General features: G+C 35.5%; 1 protein-coding gene across 2 annotated transcripts in view; it reads right to left on the bottom strand.

The window, feature by feature from the left end:
* Positions 1–26,704, bottom strand: part of ADGRG6 (adhesion G protein-coupled receptor G6) — a 102,566-nt gene that overhangs the window by 17,320 nt on the left and 58,542 nt on the right. For both annotated transcript variants that reach the window (XM_081337170.1, XM_081337169.1), the window contains exons 8-21: positions 25,180–25,232; positions 25,049–25,105; positions 22,367–22,503; positions 20,864–20,978; positions 20,608–20,669; positions 19,196–19,403; positions 17,985–18,150; positions 16,176–16,316; positions 11,991–12,119; positions 10,437–10,482; positions 8,637–8,743; positions 6,310–6,437; positions 4,952–5,220; positions 661–775 (exon numbers count right to left, since the gene is read on the bottom strand). In XM_081337170.1, coding sequence (XP_081193296.1) covers positions 661–775; positions 4,952–5,220; positions 6,310–6,437; positions 8,637–8,743; positions 10,437–10,482; positions 11,991–12,119; positions 16,176–16,316; positions 17,985–18,150; positions 19,196–19,403; positions 20,608–20,669; positions 20,864–20,978; positions 22,367–22,503; positions 25,049–25,105; positions 25,180–25,232 — 1,733 coding nt within the window. The remainder of the gene's footprint in view (positions 1–660; positions 776–4,951; positions 5,221–6,309; positions 6,438–8,636; positions 8,744–10,436; positions 10,483–11,990; positions 12,120–16,175; positions 16,317–17,984; positions 18,151–19,195; positions 19,404–20,607; positions 20,670–20,863; positions 20,979–22,366; positions 22,504–25,048; positions 25,106–25,179; positions 25,233–26,704) is intronic.

The raw sequence follows: 26,704 nt of genomic DNA, 5'->3' as shown, positions 1-26,704 counted from the left end.
CTCACTTAGCAACAAAAATTTTAGACTCAATTATGGTCGTAAGTCAAAAACTTTTCATAGCTGTTTCAGCAATAAACTCATAAAGCGTAGATAAAAAAACATAACTGCCTTCATTTTAAATCATTTATGCGCATGTGTTTGGAAATTTGAGCTTATCAAATGAGCAAAATGAAGCAAAGTACATTCATGCCACACGTGTACTAACCTAAGTTAATAGTTTCTACTAAATGTTTCCAGAAGAATCATCACAATTACTTTTCACACAGTAAAAATTAGAATTCTAACATAAAAATTTGTACCACTGAATTACTAAAATATTATTAATCATGTGCCACAGTTTAAATAGTACAATAATGTCCATGAGAACACGTCCTTCCTTAGTAAGTTAGGAAATTGCATAAGCAAATCATGTCTCACTAAATAATGCTTCTTCCTCATCCAACATCTAGAAATACTTGTGTTACATTTTAACAGAAGTGGAAAGCTTACTTAAGTGGCTCCTTTGAAAGAAGAGGATTGTGACAAATTTGCCTTTATCGTATTTGCCTGTACTACCATCATATCAGATACATATTCTTAGTGGATTTACATCATTTTAAAAATGATTTAAAAGCATGTACTAGGGTGTCTGCATCATTTATGTTTTAACCTAATACTTACAAATTATCTCCACCTTGTTCCTTATTATTTTTGTCATCCAGAATGTTGCTGTAAATATTATTTGTATTTGCATGGGTGCTTGCTAGAATAATAACCACCACCAATGCTGGTAAACCTGCAATAAAATAAAACACAGCAAAAGGAAGTTTTATAAGCCTATAATAACCCATCCGTTGTGAATGTAAACTGCAGATTCTTATATACAATCTTCATGAGTACACATGAATCTTCACCGTGCAGATTTTGTTTATCTCCTATGGCAGACATGTCAAACACAAGGCCCGGGGGCTGGATCCGGCCTGTGAAGTGGTTTCATGTGGCCCACGAAGCCATCCTGGAAACAGTGAGGGAATGGCCCCCACTGCCTTGGCCCTGGCCCAGAGACCCTCCTTCTGCCAGAGACCCTCAGATCTGTCCCACTCCTGCCCAGGCCCCCATAGGCACCCTTGATGCGAACCATGTAGAGCTGGCCATGCCCACCCAGTAGGCCATACGCACTCTAGCCATGCCCACCCAGTAGGCCACGCCCACCCTGGCCATACCCACCCAGCCCCCTGAGGGCAACCGCAATGCTGATGCGGCCCTCAATGAAATTGAGTTTGACACCCCTGTCTTATGGGATTGGATTTACTTGCCATGGGGAAGGAAAGGCTGAACTCTCTAAGCCAGGCATGTCAAACTCGCGACGTCAAGTGACATCGTGCGATGTATCACGACTTTTTCCCCATTGCAGGCAATGGGGTGGGTGCGGTTTCAGTATGATGCATCTGGCTTGTGGGCCGGCAGTTTGACGTGCCTGCTCTAAGCACTGTATTTATATGCTACGTGAATGACCAGAAGGTGATTCTACATTTTGCCTATTTAATCAGAAAGAAAGGATAGAGTGTAAGAGCCCTTTCTTTCTCAAAGCACTGGAATGAGATATGTATGTCAGGGGAGGCACTTTCATAAAATTGAAGGTGTTAGAAGGAAGTACCAAGATGCTACCAAGATGGTACCTCAAAGCAGAAGCTTCACAAGGGTGTGATGACATGAGGTGTCTGGAAAAAAGAGGTAGGACCTCCAGCCTTGTGAACCTCAGCTATCTGCTACACCATCTAATTAATTCAACAGTGGCTTTAAAATCAATTATCAATATTTCTAAAATACTGTATATACATAATGCATATGTACATATAAATGTGTATTATTATGCCTGTGTGCATTTGAACTTTTGGATGCGAATGGAAGTGTTTAGCTTCATCTTTTTCCTAGTTTCATCCATTTTCAAATACTCACTGTCATTGTAAACCTTAAGCTGTAGTAGTGTATACACTACAGATAACAATAAATCTGCCAGCTCAACTTGACTTGTATTTATGTCTCATTTCAAATACCTCAAGAGAGAAATAGCTGAACAAAATAATAATAAAGGGCTTTGTGTTTGATACTCCACTGGTAAAAATATATCTTACATAGGAACAAACTGACTTTTTCTTTTTCTAGTGTTTCTAATCCTCTTCAACTTTCCAGAGCAGATTCTGTGAATATATCATAACACTTCTGGTGGTGAAAAATCTCTCTTCTTTCAGCTTCAGTATTTTGCTCTAAGTAGCTGCAGTGGCTAAGAATAGCCATACACACCAGGGGCAGGCAAATGATTATCAAAAGTCTTATAAAGAGTTTATAAAGATTAACCCACTCTTTTAAAGAGAAAGAAGTGATTATATGTAAAGTATTCTAGATACTAATTTCAACTGCTAATAAAGTGTATAGAAGATTCTTCATTGGTAGACAACATAATTTCTCTGCTAAACTGACAAACGCTAGACCATACGTTGCTTTTAAAATAATTTATTACACTTTAGGGGATATTTAATGAAGAAATATTATAGAAATTGCATTTCAATCTATCTGAGTTCTAAGAATTCAGCACGTCAATAATATGTGGTTTAATGTTCTGTTGTAAATTTTTTTTTTTAAAAAAAGATAAAGATTTCCCTCTCCAGTCATGTCTGACTCTAAGGCATGGTGCTGATCTCTGTTTCTTGGCCAAGAGAGCCAGCATTATCCGAAGACATTTCTGTAGTCATGTGGTCAGTTTGGCTATATGCCGAAGGTACTCAAAATTCTGTTACTTTCCTACTGAAATAGTACCTATTAATCTACTTGCATTTTGCAAGCTTTCTAACTGCTCGGTGGGCAGGAGCTGGGGCAAGGAATGGGAGTTCACCCTGTTTTGCAATGCTTGAGTCTCAAACTTGGGACTGTTAGCTTTCCAGCTGTTGTGGCCTGTCAGCCGCCGAAGAACTCCGCACCTGACTCAGAGGAGGAACCACAGGAGTGGGTGTCGGGCCCAGTGTCAGGGCCAGCTGAAAGCTCCAATGGGGATGAAGGAATGGAGCTATCGCAGCCAGGGACAGAGGCGGAGCCTGGGCCGTCCGCCAGCCCCCAGATGGAAAGGCTGAGACCTCCATGCCTTGAGGCAAGTGATTCAGGAGAGGAGGATCACATGGGGCCAGTGATTGGTGCGCAGGCACGGTGGAGGCTGAGGACAGAACAGCGAGAGGCTATGGGCCGGTCTTTGGGGTGGAAGAGTCACTGCTGCCAACAGTGCCCCACCCACAGCTGTGGATAAAAGGCAGGGGCAGAGACTAATAGGTGTGGCACACAACTATTCGTCTCCTTTCTGGTCAGCCACTGCTAGTTGGAACTCCTGACTCGTTTGGAAACGAGCGTGTGCGTGTGTCTTAGTTTAGAAAAGAGCCAGCTTGCCTGAAGGACTCTTTGCTACAAGCGTGGTGAGAGACTGAGATTAACTCTGGGTTTTGGAAGACCCCTGCAGGGGAAAAGGGAGTGAGCTCTGTTGCTTGGAGGCAACTAAAGACTTTAACAGACGACTGTGTGAAACTGCTGGTGTTCCTGAATAAAAGCAACGTTGGAGAATTATTGGTGCATCTGTTGTGTTCGGGGAGCCGGGTGAGAACACCAGCTGACAAGCTCAGCATCTTTAATCACTGAGCCATCGTGCCCCCTTCTATTCTAGATTAGTGGTCAGTATTTTGTATGGTTTCTCAAAATGGGTGTCAACAATGTATGGTAGTTAAAATTATAAGAAATCTACTCAGAAAGTAGCTTATTGCTGCTATTTCATGACTACTTCTTTCTTTCTGTGAATTGTTGCATATTACAATTGTGTTCACGCCCTCTTATGTTTTTTTCATAATTCAAAAATTACAAATGTGAGGGGGAGGCGAAGTGAATAGGAGTTTTTTTTCACGAACTGTACAATTATTTATTGGAATCACTGTTCACTGCATGTTTTGTAAATAAAAGCTGTCCTTCCTTCCAATCTGAAAACAGCACAGGTGAAGGCGCAGAAAAACTATATATAAATGATAGCATACTTCATAGAATGAATTAACCAACATAATCTTCACAATGCAATATACAGTATTTCGCTTTATGAATTTCATACCTTTACTTTAGTAATTTTTCCTTAGCTTTATAGAAGAAACATTTACTACCATGCTGTGTTAGATTATAATGTATAAAGATTATGCTATGAAAATGCTCCTTGTAGCCATGAATATATATAACCCAGGTACATAAAATGCAGGAACCTATCCCTTGCTCTCGGTTTCAGTTCTTCTCCTACTTATATGAATATAACTTCATCAGATACCTTTTTATTTGTAAAAGAAACCAAGCAAATGCTTCACTGAATGAAAATAAGGACTCCAGGGCAGGAATTAAAAAATCCATAGTTGGAAATTGGGCTAATGAAAACTCGGATTTTTTGGCCTAAAGATTCTAATTTCATGGTCTTAAAAAGCTCATAACAATTTGTGAGATTATCAGCTGGTCAGGCTTTTTAAGACATCTATATGTATATCATATCAACATATGAATGTGTTAAAATTATAGATTCTACTGTTATATAAGTTCTAAGCAACCACTCCTCTGGCGCTTTATCAATTTCTGTAAATAAGTCATAATAAAATTATGTAATTACATTTAAAGGAAAGAGCTCACTTTTAGGAATAAAAATTAATTGAAAAAAACCTATGGAAAGCCTTATGTGAAATTTTAAAATTATAAATGTGATCTGTGTAGAATGCCGGAACTTACTTGGGGACAATCCTGCAACTTATAAAATTTAGCCAAAACTGAAGGCAGAAAGGAGGGATAGAAAAACTAGAAAACCAAAAATATTTCCCCTATATCTACTGTACTTCTGTAGTCCCTCTTTGACTTCAGGAGCTAGAATAATCTAATTTAAAAACAAAAAGTGTAAAAGAGCCTTACTTACCCCAACCAATGACACAAAATTTTAATATGTATCGTCGAATGTAAGTATTGAACACTTTCACTAGAGCTATATACATATGAACAGCTTCAAGGGCCATCCAGGTGAAAGTTGCCAGAAGAAAGTAATGCAGGAGAGCGGCAATAGCTATGCAGAGGCCATCTATGTCAAATGATGCAATCCAACCATCAAGGAGAAAGACCAGGTTTAAGCACAGCAAAGCTGTGCTCAAATTCATTAGGATTTTAGAAGGATAATCTCTTCGCAGTTTTCTGGCGATAAATGGATAGCAAATTACAATCAAGTAAGAATTCCATCCCACTGACTTGACATTTTTTTTGAATCTCGGAGTTATTTAGGCCATAACAGAATACACAGACAGACAGATGTACTCATCTCTATTGATGAAAGGCAAGTCCGTTTATGAACTTGTGCACTGAGAAAGTAACATATATACATTTGCTGGTATCTATAGCAGATTGTTTTGTAATTTGAGTTTGATTCTATTTTCCATAGAAACCAGGATATCATCAGGAAGACAAAACTTCACGTCTGAATCTCTAAAATAATTTCAGGTATCATATGGATTTATGTGTGTGTGATATATGGGCATGTATATTAGAGAGAGTAAATAAGTAAGAGCTGGATTTTAATATGATATCCCACGTTCTTACCTAGTTGAGGAATTAAACAACTATGTATGTATGTATGTATGTATGTATGTATGTATGTATGTATGTATGTATGTTTGGGACTTATATGCTGCCCTATCTCCTGAAGGACTCAGGGCGGCTAACAACAATAAAAATACAGCAATGCAAAAGTTAAAAAGAATTAAACTAACAGCCCCAATAAAATAATTAAAATTAATAAATTAAAATTTAAAAACATTTTTAAAATCCCTATCATCAGTCCAGGTCAGCCTGATGGAAAAGGAAAGTTTTAAGGCCGCGGCGAAAGAACTGGAGATCCGGGGCCGTCTGAAGCTCAAGGGGAAGTTGGTTCCACAGGGCTGGCGCTCCCACAGAGAAGGCCCTCCCCCTGGGGGTCACCAGCTGACATTGTCTAGCCGACGGCACCCTGAGGAGGCCCTCTCTGTGTGAGCGCACTGGGCGATGGGAAGTCATTTTATTATTAGGCATCTGTTCTGGTTTGTTTGCAACATCAAAATCACATTCCTGTCACAAATAAAATGTATGTCTTACTGTATCTACCTGCTGAAAGAGCAGACTAGGGATCAGGTTTTACTTTTATGATGTTTTCCTGATTTCTCATATTCACTGATCTTGTGACTCTCTCCACACAATTAGATTGAAATGTCTTACTGTGGTGTCAAAAATTATTATTTAACAAACACTTACTCAAAAGCAATGTATGTCAGAAGAGTTGCAGCAGAAAATATGGCCGATATTCCACAACCAATATACGTTATGAAAGTGAGGACTTTGGTATTTCCAGAATCTATTTGTGAAGCTGTTCTTGGCAAATCCTACACAGAAAAAGAAACAAAGAATATAAACTTGTTAGAAAAACATTTTTGAAAACTGTTTATTTTCTCCTGTGACAACAACATAGATGTCATAGGCAATCTGGCCAAAAGTACTGCCAATGATATATTTAATACTTTGCTGTCTTACCTTTGGTTTCCTTCCTACTTTTTCTGAAGTCAGGGACCATGTTGTATATCAGTCGGAATGAGCGGTGAATGCAAACCACTATAGCTTATGTCATTTTGTCATGTAGATTACAAAACAGCCACTAAGCAATCCTTCTACTTGCAGTCCTCTATTTTTCTCAGCATTCCTTATAAATCAGGATTTTTTCCCCTCTTATAAGTGGAATCTTTCTTTATAAAAAAAAAGTCTAGAAAGTTTAACAGTCTTGTTATTTGGTGTGTGAAAATTTATGCTGGTGTTCTTTCATAGAGCCGTTTGGGAACTTCAGTTTGAGTACTATGTTCCAGATTGGAAAAATGAAAGGAGATAAAATACTTTAAAACTTGGAATTGTTCCTGAGCACAGGCGTCAGGAAGTTAGTTGGAGTCCATAAGATGCTGCTGTTTACTTGTTGATTGGGTTTTTTCCCTTGGCTAATTATACACTTCTTATATTGTTGTTTACAGATGCTTCTTTTGTAATGTGCCCAGAGTCATCACAGCAAGATAGGTGGCCACATAAAGTGATTAAATGAATAAAATGAGGGTTGGTATCCTAAAGTTTTAAAGAATATTTTCTTCCACAAGGTCACCCATTCAGATTATGTTCCCATAACCAGGCCTCAAATATTTATCAGACGTTAAACACTCAACTGGAATCTTGTGGAAATATTACAAAGGCTAAAAGGTAGGTAATCTTAGGTGGGAAAATGGGACTGAACAGATTTCATTGCTATTTCTCAACTACAAAATTTCCCACCTCTATGAATTGCTTTTATTTAATTAAAACCACTGGTCACATTTAAGAACATGCTCTTTGTATGGGATGCGATAATGATGTCACCTTTAGACTTTCCATTCACACAGATCTGACTGAAGATTCAGTACAGTGCAGGGGTGGACAATCTCAGTTTCTGTCTACAGGATCACTTTCTCAGAACAACTGTGTGAACATGCTTGTAAAAGTGGCCATACCAGAATGTGACTCTGTACAGCACAAGTACACTCATACCTATTTATACTGAAGTCTCACTGAGCTCCATAGACTTCCCCCCAGGCAAGTAAATAAGTATAGTCTTTCAGCATTAAACATTTCAGAAAAAACTACGATATTGACAGCTTCTGAGGCTGGTGATGTTAACTCTGCTGAAAGAGACAGAAAGTGTTCTGTACTAAAGCAGCCACTAAAGAGGTGTAAACATCTGTCTGGTAATGGGCACCGCTGCCTCATCCTGTCTTAAATGCAGCTGTAAGTTGAGAAGTGTCAGACATTTCTGCATAGAAATATTCCTGGAAGTGTTACTGGGATACTCAAATTAAAGAACTGGCCCCAAAATATTAAAATTTTCATATTGGAATGCTGCCAGGATTCTATAGATTTTCCCGTCTTCATTTCTAAAACCCTTACAAAAGTATTCACAGCAAGAGAAAGGACCCATTGAATTTATTTCAAAGAATGATCTCCTTTTCGACAAAAATATGGAAGCAGAATGTAATAATCTTGAGAAGGGAACAGAAAAGCATGCAACATTACTAAGCCTATGGGAGCCATATATTAACTCTGTGGGTTAGGGACCCACATAGAACCATAGGAGGGAAGTAGGAAGGAAGAAGTAGGGAAAAACTCATTCTTACATTGTAACCTAGTATTTGAAACCTAGTTTACTTAAAAAAATAATTTAAACCAGGAAAATTTTTATATACCAACTTAAACTTTAAAGAGAAAATCACCAAAATATCTCAGAGGTTGTCAATATCAAAACCAAAGTTGAAATGGTTACTAAAAAGAGCTCATTGTCAAAAAGTTATCATAGATTTTTAAGAAGTTCAGTATTTAATACATCTTTTCTTTGCCTGCAGATGGTTCAACAGGGCAAAATTTTTTAAAAAAGGAAAATAGCCAGATGAATTTCAGAAAAGTTATTTTTCTAAAACAGCAACAGAAATACAATTCCTATAGCAGATTCTCGCTCTGGACCAGAATATACATACTATATTCAACATATGTTATGAATGAATAAGAATGACACTCACCATCAATACACCAAAATGTGTAAGATGATTGCACAGACAGACAGTCTCATTCTCATTTGATCCTGGGAGTGCATTGCAGCCAGTTGTATTCCATCCACCTTGGCCTCCTAGAATAACCAGTGAAGGAAATTATTCATCATCATCATCATCATCATCATCATCATCATCATCATCATCATCTTTAATTTTTTTACACACATTTCATATGCACAACATATGAAAACAGCTTACAACAATTCTTAAAAAGTAATGCATTAAAATAAAATAAAATAAAGATGATGTAAGCCAAAATGGACAAAATGAAAGAGGCAGACAAGATCAAACATTAAACTGCACAGAAATGGAAAGTTTATTAGCAATTACTTAAAGAGTTAAAAAGGTAGCCCAAAGGTAAATCTTTGTAAGAAGGATACAACATTTAATATATACTATGTATTGAGAAATATACTATTCTTTAAGCTGATGGTCCTTAGAAGAAAAAGCTGAACCTCGAATCCCAATCGTATCTGTCCCATTTAAGGGAAGACCATGAACAGAGATGGATACGTTTATTTTGGCAGGGGGAAAATCTATGTTATCTTAAAATTTATGTTGTGCTGCTCTCTCCTCTCCTATAGTGGTTCTTTCCCTGCTTTATCAGAGTTTCGGCAACTAGAACAAATATGGTGGAATGATAAAACACACAGTAGGTTTAAGAAGCTGATTCTGCAGTGGCGTCTACAGTGACAGTCAACGATGTCAAAATGGCAAGTGTGACTGAGCAACTGAAGCATTGCCAATTTTATGTGTGATACATGAGATGCACATCAAAAAAGGGGAGTGCTTCAATTGCCTGGTTGTACTTCTCATTTTGACATCGTTGACTGTCACTGAAGAGGTTCCTACAACTGCGATAGCAAGATGGGCAACAAGGTAATTTAAAACATTCAGCAGTTTACCTCAATGGATGACAGTATGCTTCTAAACCTTTTCTAAATGGAAGGATTCAAAAACTGTTCGCAATTGCTGTGAATGATTACTAAATACTTTCAGCAAAATGTTACTTTAATATTATCAATCCTTCTAGTTGGGCTACACAAAGTCGGACCAAAAAAATTACGGGTGAAGTTTAACTGTGCCCTGACAAAGAGTATGGGCAATTATGTCCCATCTATTTTTCCTTCATAATGCATGTTCCATTACTTGAAATAGCTCCTTCAGTGTAAAATCTAACCTGTGCTGACTTGGATGTATCTCAAAACTTCCAACAACTGCCTTCCATCAACACACCTTTTCATTACTCTAGAAAATCTGATTTTAATTTTTGTATGTTTGTTTTAATCCTCCTTGTACACCGCCCTGAGTCCTCCGGGAATAGGGCGGTATATAAATTTAATAAAATAAATAAATAAAATAAATTTTAAAAGTATCTGTATAGGGGTAGTTGCTTGGTTATAATCACTTTCCAGTTTGTATAGGAGACATTGCTTAGTTGTAAACACTTTCCAGTCTATTTTCTGATTCCTGAGTGTGGTCTGAATTGCAACAAGATTACAGAAAGGGCAAATCCCAAAGAAATACATGGAAACTATTCATCTGTAATGGATGGTTGCATTATATCACATACTTGGATTGTATTAAAGAGTTCACCACCAGAGGGAGGCTCAGTGCCACTGTTAAAATTAAACTTTTAGACTCTACCTCTTGTATAAATTATTAGTAGGTTTGAATGTGAATTGTCTTACTGCTAAGTAGATGAAACGTTTTCAGAAATGCCCCATTTTTTGCATATGAAAGAAGAGGGGAAAAAATTAAACTTACTGTTCTTGTTCATATCCCAAAAAACACAAGTAGTATTAGGAGCCTTCTATAAATTAAACAAACACAAAAAACAAAATTACATCTCCATTAGGTACATGAATTAAGAAGTAATGTCTTATGTTATTAATTAAGCAAGGAAGCTAATTCTCCATTTATATTTATTTCCATTTACTGTTCTACTCTTGTAAACAGATAAAGAACTAAAGAACAAATTAGAAACAATCTTAAATGAGCATTTTCAATTAAAAATCCAAACTTCTGAACATGCACATTTAATCAGTTGGATAACTACTGGAGAAAAGTAGACATTGTGGAATTTAACCCTTTAGTTCTGTAATGGTCTCCTGAAGAAAATGCATTTTTCTGAAATTAGTGAGGAAATTATTTGTTGGAAAAAAATGCTACATTTTCTAAGACTTTGTAATTCTGAGACTGTCTCAAAGCTGCAGGATTAGAAATTATTGAACTCTTAGTCCTCTAAGAAAGAGCTAATATGAATGAAAAAATAGAAAGCACTTGCAGGAGTTAATTGGTGACAGTGGATTAAGGAATGGAATCCTCTCTAGCAAAAGTTGATTGTTCTTGAAAATGTTCCTGTATTTCAGGTCACTTTCCTCCCTCATAGTGACTCCTAATTTACATGATAGGATCAGCCCTGGTATTACTATTTTGCTTTGCAGATTCATAGCAAGAAAAAGCAGTGAAAGCTGCTGTACTTGTCATTATGCTCTTCTCTTTCTCTAATTTCTCCCATTAACAGTTGTGAAAAAGTATAGACATAATGGTTAGTGGATTCCTGTACATTCAACTGGAACCTACACATAGCCTCTCTCATTAGTGAAGAAAAAGGAATGCTAACACATTTCTTTAAGGATATACTTGCCGTAAACAACAGAGTTTTTTTGTGGGATGGGGTCCATGGAAAAACAAAGTTTCTGATCTATGTTTAAGTTATCCTAAGAGTTACCCTCTAGAGGAGATCAACCCTGACTGCTCTTTAGAAGGCCAGATCCTGAAGTTGAAACTCAAATACTTTGGCCATCTAATGAGAAGGAAGGACTCACTGGAGAAGAGCCTAATGCTGGGAAAGGTTGAGGGCAAGACAAGAAGGGGACAACAGAGAATGAGGTGGCTGGATGGAGTCACTGAAGCAGTAGGCATGAGCCTAAATGGACTCCAGAAGATGATAGAGGACAGGAAGGCCTGGAGGAACGTTGTCCATGGGGTCGCGATGGGTTGGACACGACTTCGCAACTAACAACAACAACAAGAGTTACCCTATAACTTTATGTACACCATTTTCAATTCACAAAGGGCAAGGAATTTTATCTTGTCCCCCAGCTTCCTGATTTCAGGTTTGATTTTGGAGGAAAAAAAGCAACTCTGGGGCCACACAAAATAATTCAGAGGTTGCCAATACATGTGTGTTATGTAGAAGTATTTCTGTTTCTAAAAACCATTTTGTTTTGCCCTCCTGCTCAGTACAGACAAATGAACATTTTCCTGCTCTAACTTAATTAATTATATTTTAAACAAAAGCTGAAGATCTCTTACCTGGCTGTTATCATGTTTGAATGTACGCTTGATTGTAATTTTCACAGCCTCCTTGAGATCACGGATAGTAGTATTGCCCACACTGCATGCTACCACGTAACTGGTTAAATTGGAAGGAGTTTCTGTATCCTTTAGGATATTAATTTAAAGATTCCATAGGAAAACATTATTTTATAAACCCCCGTAATAGAAATAAGACTTCATAAATTTATTTCTTCCATGTTACTAGAACAAATATTTCCAGTACATAATGCTTAACATTACTTGATTATTAGAACATCCTGTTCATTAATTTAAAAGACTTTTTCCTCCCATATGCATAATTTTCATGCAATGCATAATTTTTCAGTCATTCTGAGAAAATGTTTCTCTTTTGACACTTTTTGGGAGGCCAACAGGAGTTAATTCACAAACAATACTGACTGATATCCAATGATATAATTAGATTAGTTCCCAATTAAAGATGGAAAAGCTTCCTTTTATTAACAAAACCTGTCTTACAGAAAGGAGATCATACTTATCATCAGTTTTACTACTTTATACATTATCCTATCATGAATATCCAAAAGGGACATACAGTTTTTAAATCCTGTACCCCCGCACCCACCTCAAAAATTCAGACATGTTTTCACAAGCTGCTTATCTAAATTATCATTAAATTATCATCCAATTATTTCAGTATACTTCACATAAGCCATGGTTTAAACCTGATTTGCAATCTAAACTGGGACTAAGAAGGGACTAGTTACCTTCGAAACTTTACTCATTATATCTTTTGATAGAGAGATGGGAAGGAAAAAGATCTAGTGGTTTGTTAACACTCATACATAAAATAATTAACATTTAATGCATCAGCAGGGAAGCTATTTCCAGTTTAATGTAGTATCCCCCTATGTTGAGGTTCTTTTTTGGTAGATTATATGCTAAAAACTCTTATGAGAGTACATCCAAGCTGGGTAAAGCCATCTGTCTCCTTTCCATTTATGCACAACACATACCAAAACATGGTACTATACTTTGTAAATCGAATGGGACAGGCAAGCAAACACCTCTGTTTTTCTACCAATACCTACTTTTTAGTTCTCCCCTAGGCCTGGCAGGGAGAAACTTTCAAGATAATTTAGTTCGTGTCAAACTAGGACACTTCAAATGACCAGAAAATCTTTACCTGCCTTCTCCCTTTGGAAGCTTAATAACATTCCCTAATTATGTGTCACTAGGACGATGTCATAACATAGTTCCAATTACTGTATGCCTATGATTTTCCTGTTCACTGTAAATTTCTTTGTTGTAAAGGCATTTTTTGAAAATGTAGACTAAGAACTCTATATACTAAAAAACTATGGTTGGTCATGGTAATTTATCAAGTTATATTATCTTTAGTTATTAGGTACTGTTCTGATAAAACAAAAACCCTGTGATATATTCCAGCACAATGCAGATAAATCTGTAGATCACTAGAAATGAATTGTAGGAAACAAACTCTTGACAAACAAAGCTGCTGTAGTATAATATAAAACATAAGTTTTCTAAAACACAGGACCTCTTATAGAAGGAAGAAGAATGAAGAGCTGATGTGTAGACAAAGAGAACAGGACATCATCCACAAAAGGTCCAGAGAGTTGCTCCTCACCAAGAAACCACAAAAGAGTGGTCCCTTGTAGGTTTAGGGTTCTTGGAAACAAGGGAGTAGCCATCTTGTTCAAACCATGGTCAGCAACTTTAAAAGGACACAACGTACCCATATTTCCTTTCCTAATCACATTTGGAAATTACTTATCAATTACTTTTCAGCTGTTACTAACTTCTGGAATCTGAAAACACCAGGTGAGTCTACCTTAAAGCCTTAATGAAAGAAACTTTAAAAAAAATTGAAATTAAAACTAATTAAAACTTTGATTTTAGAAAGTGATCAACTGATAAAGGGTTCACATAAATTTGAAATAAGGTTTCGGATTTAATTATGAATTGGAACTGTTTTGAATTTTTATAAAACACGTAAGATTTTAAAAATTGGACACTAGAGGAAACTAAAGATTTATGTTAAAGGAGAAAAACACAGAAACCTGATTAACAGCTACAGAATGGTGCAAAATATTCTAGCACTGGAAATATTGAAAGACATTTTTGAAAAATGGAGTTAAAAGTTAATATTAACAATGTCAATAGCATTATCTGTCTCTATAGATAGACTATCTAAAAGCTGTTATACAAATTTTACTTGACAAGACAGAGCCTCAGTTAAAGGTCGATTTACAAATGACAGGCTATGAAAATTATATGAAAAAAGATGATACACTGGACATATAGTAGAAAAGAAAAAGATGTTTCAATAGGTTAAAAGGATATACAAACAAAAAACCAAGATCATGACTGGGATCATTTTTTATACATTATAAATGGGACGTTAAAACTTTGAATAATCTTGTGAGAAAAGATAAAGAAAAAAAAAAGGTATCGTCCTCTATGACATTATTTCACTGGTCAAAAATTAAGATGTGTTAGAGCAACTTTATATTCTTTCCTTTTACTTTTATCTGATCAAAGTTAATTGATCTGTGGTTATTTTTGGCAACCCTTAATGATGGTAATGATGAAGTTTTGTTTATGGATAAGAGATGGATATGGGAAGAAAATTTAATTTAATTGTAATTTAAAGGAAGGTGAGAAGTTACCAAAATAGTTTATACATCTTATGGAGAAGATTGGAAGTCACTTCTTTATATATTTTTCTTTACTCTTACTTTTCTTTTTCTTTCTAATCTTTATATCATTTTTCTTTTTCTGTTTGCACCTTTTACTCGTTCTTTTTTAACCTTTCTTTTCGTTTGCATTCGCTTTACTATTGTAATTGTAATGTTTAATAAAACTATTTGAAGAAGCAAGAAAGGAGATTAGGCATTATTATAGTACCCAACCTTGTACTTATGAATAAATACATTTAAACTGAGTTTAGTAGCACCAGAATTCTATTTTGAACAAAACTGATTATATTTCAATCCCATGTATCACTCAGGATTTATTTCTATTGGACATGGACAATCTATTGTATGAATATGCTGTTGACTGCATATGTTCTTTATAAAATCTTGAGGCAGATTAATATTTCCTATTATTTGAACATTTTACCCAAATTTAATGTAAATGTTTATTTATGAAGACATTTCTATCCTGCCTTTCAGGCATATTGCACCATAAGAAAGCATGCAAAACCAAAACCAAACAAAACACCAGTAAAATTAATCAAACAGAGTGGAATAATAATGTTTTCAAAATTATTTTAAAAACCAGAAATAAAGAGGCCCATATGTATTTCACTGAGTAATACATTCCAAGGCTATGAGGCAATTGAGAAGAATTTCTACCCATCAATGTATTATTCAACATGAAAGCAGGATCTCCTTAGTAGATGACAGAACTCAAGAAAGCTCATAAAGATAATACCTGCATATCAAGGAAATATTTATATTTTCTTTTCAAATCCTGCAGTTCTGGTATTCTTTAGCTTCCCCTCCTATAACTGTGCATTTTATAAGTTTATTTAAACTTACCATATAAATTATCAAGACTTGTTTTTTAAATACCAAGGTTAAAAATAATATTTTTTCCTTTTAATGACCCTACAATCCATTGCTTGGGGATGGGATCAGGGCAACTGACTGGAGCTCAAAGTTTACTGGCTGGATGCTCTTCCCGACATCTACGCAGAGTTCATAGCAGACCATTACTCATTGCGCCCAGAAAGAGAAATATCTGCCGCTACCTTGTATTGAACTCACAGCCTCCTGACTCTGAGGTGAGAGCCCTACCTCTAGGTCACTAGGCCATTCAAGGTTAAAAAGAAGAATAAACCAACAAAAATTAAAGCAATGGAAATAAAAAGAGCCACTACTGATATTTTTTAAAAAACTACCCATTAATTTCATCACGCATTTCACTTCATGTCTAACTAAACTGGCCTTTACAGTAGAAAGGTCTTTTACTACATTTGCAATCACAGAAAGAATCTTCAAAAGGGTTTATCAGATAATGAGCACATGGAGGTAAAATAAATGTCATCCTGCTATTCCTCTCTCTAAATGTATACATAGGGTCATAAAAACAGTACCATCTCACCAAAATTATAAAGATAAATTTCAGTATTGCTATTTTCTTTACGTAACCATTAAACATATTGATGCCTACCTGGAAGAGTCCATTTTTATTGAAAAAAGTGAATTGAGCCCTGGTTATTGCTTCAAGATCTTCTTGACTTAAATTATTTAGCAAACTTGGAGGCAAAGAAATACTAGCAAGAGAATTTTCTTGGTTTTGATCAAAAGAAATCTAAAACAGAAAAATGAAAAAAAGACTATCAAAATAAAAATAGAAGCTATTTACCATATTGCATGAGGGAACATACTGGTATTATTTGATTCCTAATTATTTAGTTAATAACAAGTTTTAGCCTTTTCTCAGCATTATGAAAATCAATATTTTGTTTTAGTTTATAACATTATGTCCTTATAAAGAAAATTTTAAAATCTTCTCTATTAAACATATCCATTTAATATTGTTTATTTTTAAAAATCAACATTAATGTTAACTTATTGAAAAATATTTTCATTTAGAAGTTGATATAATTCATGTTGTACAAGATCAACTTATCATTTTTTTGAAAGCTATTGTTTACCTAATTTAATGGGTGGATAATAGTGCTAAATTTTGGTTTGGATTCACTGAGAAGTAAATAATTAAGAGAGTCTGTCTCAGCAACCTCCCTCCCAGTGAAGCAACAACTAATAGCTGCAATAAGTCCTTGAGCCTACCCTAACAAGCTGCTCAACTCGTATATCTTAATAGATTAGACTGCCTTCAGCATGGGCCAGATATAATGTTTACCACAGAATAGTACTAGTTTTCAAGTCTCATTCTTTTTATTTACCTTGCTGTTGAACGTTGATGGAACAGTACACAACACAACAGTACTGCATAAGCTAGCTCAAACCCCTTATCAGGTAGGACATAGCCCCAAAGCCTTAAATCAGAGATAGATCACATTCTTCAACCTAGAAACAGAACACTGCTTACATTTCTTGCTGGGAGCCACGGAGAGTGTGGCCTGCAATGCCATATAACATCTTCAGAGAGACTAGGACTAAATTGCTGAGGCTTTATGATGCACACTGTTAAGGCCAAAATGTAACCTCCCCATGTCAACTGCACTCACTATCAAACCCATGAGGTTCCCCTCCCGTAACTACTTAAAATGCCCTTATAAGAAAACATTCCCAGAAAGCTGAATTGACCCTGGGTGGCGACAGGGAGAAGAATCAGTCAGGATACCGTGGCCCAGTAAACCAAATTGTTTCAATTCATTGACCATATCTCAAAGATAGTGTGGCTAGCATGCTGACCTAGTCTGATGGGATAAATAATAATGTCACATGGATGGGTTTATCTAAAACATTCCACACTGTGTTTGTCGTTTTTTCTTTGTCTTGTCTTTGCTATGTAGTGGTTTTGCTTTTGCTCACGATTGTTCAGCAGAGAGTCAATGCTTTGTTGGGAGCCCAGTATATACTGTTGCGTGTAAATAAAATTACATTGTGTCTTCAACATGATTTGGTTGCTTTAGGCGAGTCATGTTTTGACAGTAACAATCTTTAAGGGCTTAAAGAACTCATTTGCCCTTAAACATCCCATGAGGGAAAAAAACCTAACAGGTATTTTTGGGGGATGAGAGATAGCAGCAATTTTTAAGGAGTAAAATAGGTGCTTTACCTTTTTGGCTTTTAAAAGCCTCCCAAACTCTCCTTCTTACAAACATCTGGCCCCAGTCACTCTAGTGAGTGTTGGAAGCCACAAACGGAGTGGTAAGCACATCTGGATTAAATAGTATGCGTTGCTCATCCCTGCCTTGAATTGACTAAGTTGGCATAAATCACTGAATTAATCAATTACATTCCTGTCAATGTATCTTGCTTGAAAATAACCCTGAATGTTTATATATACCTGAAAATCTGAAGCATTGTTCTGGGGAGCAACACTGAAGGAAGAGCCACTGAATAAGGATGAATTCAAGGATGAAACTCCAAGTGCTAGGTTTCGGGTTGAGATGCTCATGGAGGGACCTGTAAACTGAATCTTCAATGCCAAGGCATCAATGGTCTTTATAGCTCTAAAATCAAGCATACATATCAAATCAATTAAAATAATGAGATTAAAAGCACTTTGAGTTTAAAGACCCTTTGCATGCATTAGTAGGTATAATTTTTGGTACAGGTTTACCAACTATAAAAAAAAACCTAAATTGCAAAATATTCAGATATTTGTGAGCAAATTCTACTCAAGTACCGCGTGTCCCAAATGATGGGAAAGAGAGCCAAAGTTATATGCAGATCATCTTCCTTCTTTGCTCTATCGTTTTTCTTGCTGGAGGAAGAAAATGTTGCTTTTTTCTCAAAGCTATTTTTCTCTTAGAATGGTGGTATTTTGAACATATTTTTTAAAATATAGATTATGATGTTCCTTGTTTTTAAGGCCTAACTCTATTTTTTTTAAAATTCTGCTCATAGTGATGGGGAAATAATAAGATAGAGATAGCCAGGACTCTTGATAGTTGTTGCCCCCACAATATAATTATAGCTACTCACAAAACCAGTTGTATCCCATCTATTAGCACGGGCAGAACGGGAGAGAAATTGCAAAAGCTTTATTGGGCAATATAATTTCTATTCTACCACCAAGCTGGGAGCTATGATTATGCCAAACAAATGCATCTCTTTTCTGGGCATCTGTTCCTTTGGATTACATTTGCAGTTAAGAGTTAATTGATGTTACTTGAGCAAATGTGTTACAGTAATTTGATTCAAAGAAACACTTTTTTGCTTATATCTAATCTAGTGAATGTTATTATTGTCACTAGTACATCTTGTCACCTTTTATCTACCTTTCACTATGACTTCTTTTAACTGCTATGACCCTAGAGGAAAACCGATTTAATATTAAAATAGCAGAGTTGCTATCAAGCCCATGAACTGAGATGCTAAGATACTTAAAATTAGGCTGTATTTCTTTAATGATTGAATAATTCACTTGAGGAGTTAATTATAAAATGCAGATAAAGTTTCACATGGTTTGTATGTCCTTCATGGACTACCAATATATAAACATTTTTTTAAAAACTCTGCATAACACTCAGATCCTCTTCCAGTAACACTTACTCGGAAGATGATGCAGCCAATACATTATCAGAACTAGTTAAAATATTAGAAAATATTGTGATCACAGTAGAACCCAAAGATTCATTGATTTCTTCATCATTCACAATTTTTTTTAGTTTCTGGATCACATCATTCACTTTGTCTGAAGTCAACTGCTGCCCTTCTCCTGTAAGATTCAGTAGCTGATTGGCTATGTCAGCAGCATTTTCTGAAAGCACACAAAGAAAGCAATATATGCCAGTTAGTCCCAGAAAAAGTTCCTTTTCCAATTATAGCAAGTTTATCAAGGATCAGGGTGTGTACAATATGTACTTAGTGTGTATTGCTGTAGTAGGGTTTCCAGAGTGCCATTAAAAATGGAGATTGGAGATGGCTTTGGACAGTTTATTTGGTGTTGTTTGGCTGTTTCAGACTCTGCTGGGCGTGTCTGAATGTTTCTTTCATTCTCTGGGTTTTGGAATTCATTTGTTCTGCCTATTGGCTATAAAGCTAGTATGATTTTGGTGTTGGTGTTGGTTTTGTATTGTGTTAAAAAAGTTCTGTCCACTGCTTATGGGATTGCTGCATGATGTACATGGTAGCTGAAATATCTGAGGACAGAGATTAGTTTATTAGTGTTAATATGCTAAATCAAGGGTCCCTAACCCCCAGTCCATGGATCAGTACCGTGCCGCGACATGCCAGCAACCAGTCTGCACAAACAAGCAAAGCTTCATTCGTGGCATGCAGGTAGCACACAAAACCACGCACTCTCCGGTCCACGAAAAAATCTGTCTCCACAGAACTGGTCCCTGGTGACCAAAAAGGTTGGGAACCTCTGCGCTAAATGAATGACTAAAAGGGTTTAACAAATCTAAAGATGCTCTTTAAAGCTGGAAGGTGAGAGGGGGAAACAGGCTGTTCTGATTTGATAGCTGCTTCAATTGTATTGATAGGCCTATCTTATGGGTGAGATTCTTTATCTTTAAAGCCATTTTTCTGCATGATGGGAGTCTAGTCCTAGTCAGTGGGACTACCACCCAAATTACTCATGTGGTGCTATGGTAATAAACAACGGAGTGAGAGGATTTGGGCCAAGTTCCCACGGCAAAATGCTAAAAATATTCTGATTTTTCTTCAATAGGAATAAAAAACCCCTCAACCTGACAGAATATTTTGAGTAGAATTTAAATATTTATGCTATATAAATGCATGTTTTTAGCTGTATATATCTAAAATAAACGTGGGTTGTGCTTTAGAGTCTAACAAAATGGCATAAGTTTTCAGTAAAGCATTAAAGAAGTTTATATTAGTGACAAATATCTAAAAACCTTTCTTGCTGAGGTCCAGAGGTGTTTGAAGCTTGGAAAAAGAAATATTTCAAATGGATGGAGCAGATACACAAATAGATGGGCAGATACACAAACCCTTACCTGTGCAGTTTCTAAGATCAGGAGTATCCCAATAAGATGTATAATTATTCAGGTTTAGAAAGCTAAGATAGAACAGAAAATATTAGCAATCAATATATGGATGTTCTTATGAAATCACATAGTCCTTCCGTATTATTTTAAATCCTTTGCATCTTTTACTTCTTTACTTTCAAAAACCTGTCACTTTTTAATTATATCCGTAGCATACTTCATCTCAGTCTCACCACTAAGCATATCATGATCTCTGAGCTGTTACCATGTTCGTGATGCAATCTGGGTAGAGCTGTCATAGCAGTTAGTGGTGGCAGTCTCTCGTGGTCTGGTTTCTCTCCAAAAGTAATTTAGAGGCTGTTCCTGAGCCTCACATTTTTCTGCAAGAGAAAATGAAAAGCAGTGAACCAACCAACCAACCAAATTAACAAAAAACAACCATTAACACTGTAGCTTTCTAGTAAAAGTAGTTAGACTGGTCTGAATGAGTCAGGTTTAATTTTATACCCAGTTATTTTTACTTACAAATACCTAATGGAATGAGTATTTATGAAACAAAACGCACATCACTGGATACAAATGTATTTTCCAATGAGACAAAAAAATCATCTAGAATCAGAGAGAAATTAGTATCTGTGGGTTTTTTTTAAATCTAAACATTTAAAACTAATTTATAATCTGATAATCGTAACAAATCAGGACTGAACACCAAATGATTCCAAGTGTCCTTGGATCTGAATTGGTGGCTTGCAATGTGGTATTCAAAGCTCACTATGTTGCTTAGCCCTATTGTCTCTAAGTTAGTGTATTGCTCATGTAATGGCCCATTTCTAGTCGAACTAACTCTGACCTGGCTTTGCCCGAATTCCATTACTATTTCACAGTACTATTCTAGGGCCATTGTCCCAGATGGCCCAGATCAGCCACTAAATCCTTTGCATAATGTCCTTGCTTCTTGTATTTTTTTTGAATGGGCAGCTGAAGGTCTAAAGGAGAGACCTGTGGCATGTCTCATAGGGCACAAAGTCCTGAGAATAAAGATTCAACACAAAAGTATACAGAACTTTTCTCAATCATAAATAGTTTTTACTCATTCTGTTAATCTGTGAGGAAACAAGTGCAATTGGCTTCAAGAAGCCTCAGTTTCCCCATTATTTTGTTTGTGCTGTACCGTTTCTACCAGGGCTAAGTTAAAGGTGAACTTGAAGAACAAAATGTTTAACATCCGTGAACTGCATGCTTTGAAAATAATTTTGAAAAAGTGTTTTGGATTTCAGACCAGTACATCAATCTTCTGATATTCATTGAAGCATTAAAGGTATAACACCTTTTCAATATAATTCTTAATGGCATTTTTTCAGACTCACAAAGGAACCTGAAAAATGACAATAATGAATGAATGAACAGCAGAGAGGTGCTGTGCTTGCAGTTGTGCATTGTCTGAACCACTTTTTATACTGTAGATTATTTTCAAACAATGAACAGAACTATTAAATCTATTAATTTTGATTTCTAATCTGTTGCAACTGACTTCACTATTTTAATGTCTTCTGCTTATATAGTCAATGTAGAATAGTTAATTCCTTAAAGCATAGTGTAGTACATAAAACTATAAACTGAAACAGTATGTTTAAAATACAGTTACCAGTTAAAACATATTGTTCTTGTGCACTAATAATGATGATCACAATATTAATATTTGCAGTATTGATTTTAGTCTAATAGTTATATAATGAAAATGCAGCAAAAACAAAACCTCTGCCCTTACCAATTGAATGAACATTCACGTTATGGAGTTTCAAGTTGTCTGTGATATTGCTGCTTTCAAGTTTCTTCCTAATTGTTTGTTCTTCTAAACTTACATTGTTGGTAGAATTGTAAGCTAAAAGAGCACGGACCTCAAAACTGCAAAAGAATCTCTGAATCAGAATATAGTATAATAATAATGCATTTAAGTATGATCACTGTAATTTAACATAATTCACAAAAACAATTAATTAATCAACCAATCCTATTAACGGACTCACCAATTCATCAATTTGCATATGCCATATTGGAACATCCTGTTTTATTCTTATGAGATTTTTTTCCTATGGTATCACAGCTCATAATGAAAAATCTTTCTAAAAGAAGTATTCCCAGGGGTAAGGGGAATACATGGGGATTGCAAAGAAGACTTGAAATTTCCACTTCTTTTACTTCCTCGTATTTAATCTTAACTAGGTTCAATGTAACAACTAATATCAATCAGGCTCAAAGGAAGCCAACAACACCTAGTTTATTGCTTGTTTTAACGTGTTTTAGTAATCAGATAAATCAGTCAGTACCAAAGCATGTAAAAGTGACATTTAATTTTGCACCATAAAACAAAATTACTGATTTTATTGCACAAAATACTAGTTCTTCCTGTTACTATATTTTTTAAGAATGCAGTTTTAGGAAATAGTTCTTTAGTACACTGTTAAATGTAACAGATAGTTTTGTTTGATTAGATTTGCTGTTATTTTGTTACAGGAATGGTAATTCCTGGTAGTAAAAATGTGCAGCAAGCGTGTATTTATTGAGCTGGTAAATAACATCAAAGGCAACAATGCAATTTGCAAAATAAAATGGGGAATTCACAAACACAAAAAAGGAGCCCCTTTGTAATACGCATCTTACCCATCTGACCTAGACTTGGTCATATGGCTACACCTAGGATATGAACGATCTTTCGGGGGAAAACAGCAGCAGCAGCAGGAACAGAAATGTGTGGCTTTACTGTGATGTCAAAAATGACATGGCATCAGTTATATAAAGGGCAAATATAGAGATTAAAAATAAGAGAATCCAGTGCAAATGATGATGATTTTAAAAATTATTCTCTTTGCTTTCCAATAGATGTCATTTAATTGGGAAACAGGACTACTGAAAAATTAGACATTTTGTTACAGTAACAACTGAGAAAACATTGAATTTATTCTAAAGTTAATAGTATATTAACAATGTGTTGTCACTTCACTGTTGTCCAGAGATCTTTTTATTATGCTACTCCAGGTGCAAAAGCACCATGTGGTTCAGGAACTGGCAAAACATACATCTGTCACCAATGTACGATTAATGCAATCTGAACATTAAGAGCTTTTGATAACTTTAATAGAAATTACTAAGTGATGTAAGATGAACAAACCACTTGTCAAGCCATTCCAGAGTTTAATATTCTATGAGAACTCTTCCATAACTCTAGCTTGAGTAGTTCAGTTTTCAGTCTTTGAGAAAACAAACAATACTAAAGCTCACGAATGAAGGCAAATATATTTTGATCTTGCAATACTAAAACTGTTTTCAGTGGGGATAGCCGTTGGACTTTGCAGCGAAAAATGAAGTTTAGTGGAACATTCATATTATTTTAGTTATTTATTAACATTTCCCCTATGATGCTGTATGATGCTGAAATATACAGGTAGTCCTCATGGCCATTTGTTTAGTGACTAAAATTACAAAAAGTGACTTATGTTTTTCACACTTATGATCATTGCAGCATTCCCATAATCATGAGACCAAAATTCAGATGCTTGGCAACTGGCATGTATTTATGATGGTTACAGTGACCCAGGGTCTGTGATCACCTTTTGAGATCATCTGACAAACAAAGTCAATGAGGAAGTCAGATTCATTTAACCACCATACAAACTTAACAATTACAGTCATTCATGTAACAACTGTGGCAAGAAAGGTCATAGAATGGGGCAAAACTCTCTGAACAACTGTCTTTTTTTTTTAATTCCATTTATATCCCGCCCTTCTCCGAAGACTCAGGGCGGCTTACAAGTTTAGCAGTAGCCTTCATTCTATCTATATGCCTGCTTATTAGGGCTTTCACACACACACCCCAAGCGGCATTATTACAAAGTCAGCTTAATTGCCCCCAACAATCTGGGTCCTCATTTCACCTACCTCGGAAGGATGGAAGGCTGAGTCAACCTTGAGCCTGGTGGGACTCGAACCTGCACTAATTGCAGGCGGCTGGTGTTACTTAAGGAGGCATTAGCCCACTGCTCCACCAAGGCTCTGTCTTGTTTAGCAATGGAAATTTTAAGCACAACTGTGCTCTTAAATCAAGGACTACCTGTATGTGTATAACAGACTTCAGGAAGTATGTAGTAGATTCCTTATAAAATGCATCAACTGACATCTTTCATAAATGGAACTCCTGGATGCTTCCTAAATGTTCCTTTTTATCTTTCCCAGCACACGAGTCTTCCGAAAAGGAATTGTAACATTGGCTCTTTCGTTCGCCTTTAAACTGGTAACTAAAGAGTAGCTTGAAATATGTCTTGGGAAATATGTCTCATATAATTACCAGGCAAAGTTATTTGACAAATATAAATCCAATTAGTATTTGATAAATAGAACAAAACTGCTAGGATTATTTCAGAGCTTTTGTAACAAGAATTTCTCACAATTTTACCTTTGATCAACACTTCTCTTTCCTCTTGATGCGGTTTTTGTTGAACTTGGCTCAACACTACAAAAACAAAAGACATATTTTTCAGAAAAGTGCCTTCTGCATGTTTCCTTTCTATCCTGTCAAGCACCTACCTTATATCCACCACACATACATTGTAATTCCAATTCCCCATGGTCTGAATTAACTAGAAAACAGGAAAACAACGCAAAGGTTAAAATGCATAAAATTGTTGGAACTTTTAATTTTTGCATTAAATTTATTTTCTATGAATTTATTTTCATAGAATCTGAGTTTTTTTTCATATGATCATCATTATGATCATCACCATCACCAGCATATCTTTCATGTTGTGGTGGAAAGTACAGAAAGTATAAAAAATAGTAAGCCAAAGAAATACTACATACAGTATTTCTGCTTTTACTATACCCATAAGCAGTTCATACATTTCCTTTTGTTCTTTTGAGTTAATTGTAGAAAAAAATAAGTCTTTAAAAGGTAAGGCACAGAACAACATGCTAGGGAAAGCAAGGTTAAGTACAGAAAATCAAGAATTCTAAAGGGCATGGCAATATGTCTTAGTGAGAAAGTTCTCTTCCTAACCTATAACTTCACTATCAATATAAAGCACTAATAGAAGACTATTACTCACTAATTGAGACATGAATCTGGATTACATAACAGTCAAAATCTTTGTTATTAATCCTTATAAATAATGACAGAAATCTAAATACGAGAAGAAAATCTCCATGCAGAAGTCTTAGCTGGGGATCTTACTCAAACAATATCTCAATGGCACTGATGGCAAATTTATAACCTTATAGCCTATAAATTTTATAACCTTGTGGCAAGATGGGTGGCAAATTAATTTAATAAATAAATAAATTCAAACATTATTAATCCAGATTCCATTTGACTTAGCAACTGGTAAACCTTTAAAAACATTTTTAACAGTGAATTAAAAAAAAATTATATCACCACCATCACCAACAAAAACCTTGTATTTATACAGTGAGAATAAACCTACATAGACTGTGGTGAAAAAGTAAACTCGAAGTGACAAAAGACAGAGCCCAGTTTGATGTAATGGTTAAGGTACCAATTTCTTCCCAAAACTGAACTGACATATAAGGTCTAATAAATATGAAATATTTTCTGGTAAATTAATTTCATTTTAAAATCATAAGTAAATTCAGGTTTCTTCACATCTGGACCTACTGACTGCAAAATTGGATATTCCAATCCTTCATCCCACAGTGCAGAGATTTAATTAATACTTTCATTTTCCATTTGAATTCCCTATAAATTGGAAATTTTGGGTTTGGTTCAGGTACTGTATCTTTTAGTTAAAATTGCAAGTTACTCAGAAGTTGCTAGAGCATCAGGTCAATATTCTAATTAATTAATAAAATTTCAATTCTATACATTCTCAATCGAGTATTATACTTAAATTATTTTCAACAGATATCAAGTGATCTCTTATATAGTTCATGAATCTAGTAAAACATCTTCCCTGGTATTTTCAAATTTGGATTATTCTACTGTACTAATTTCAGATGGAATTTGAAAGGTTACTGTTTATCTATTAATAACCAAATATATCTGGCAGCTTTCAAGGGTGGACAAAAATATCTTTGTTTAGTATACCTTGATCCTAAA

Source organism: Vipera berus (assembly GCF_964194415.1).
Source record: "Vipera berus genome assembly, chromosome: 1".
Classification (NCBI taxonomy): domain Eukaryota; kingdom Metazoa; phylum Chordata; class Lepidosauria; order Squamata; family Viperidae; genus Vipera; species Vipera berus.
This window is presented reverse-complemented; position numbering and strand designations above follow the sequence as displayed.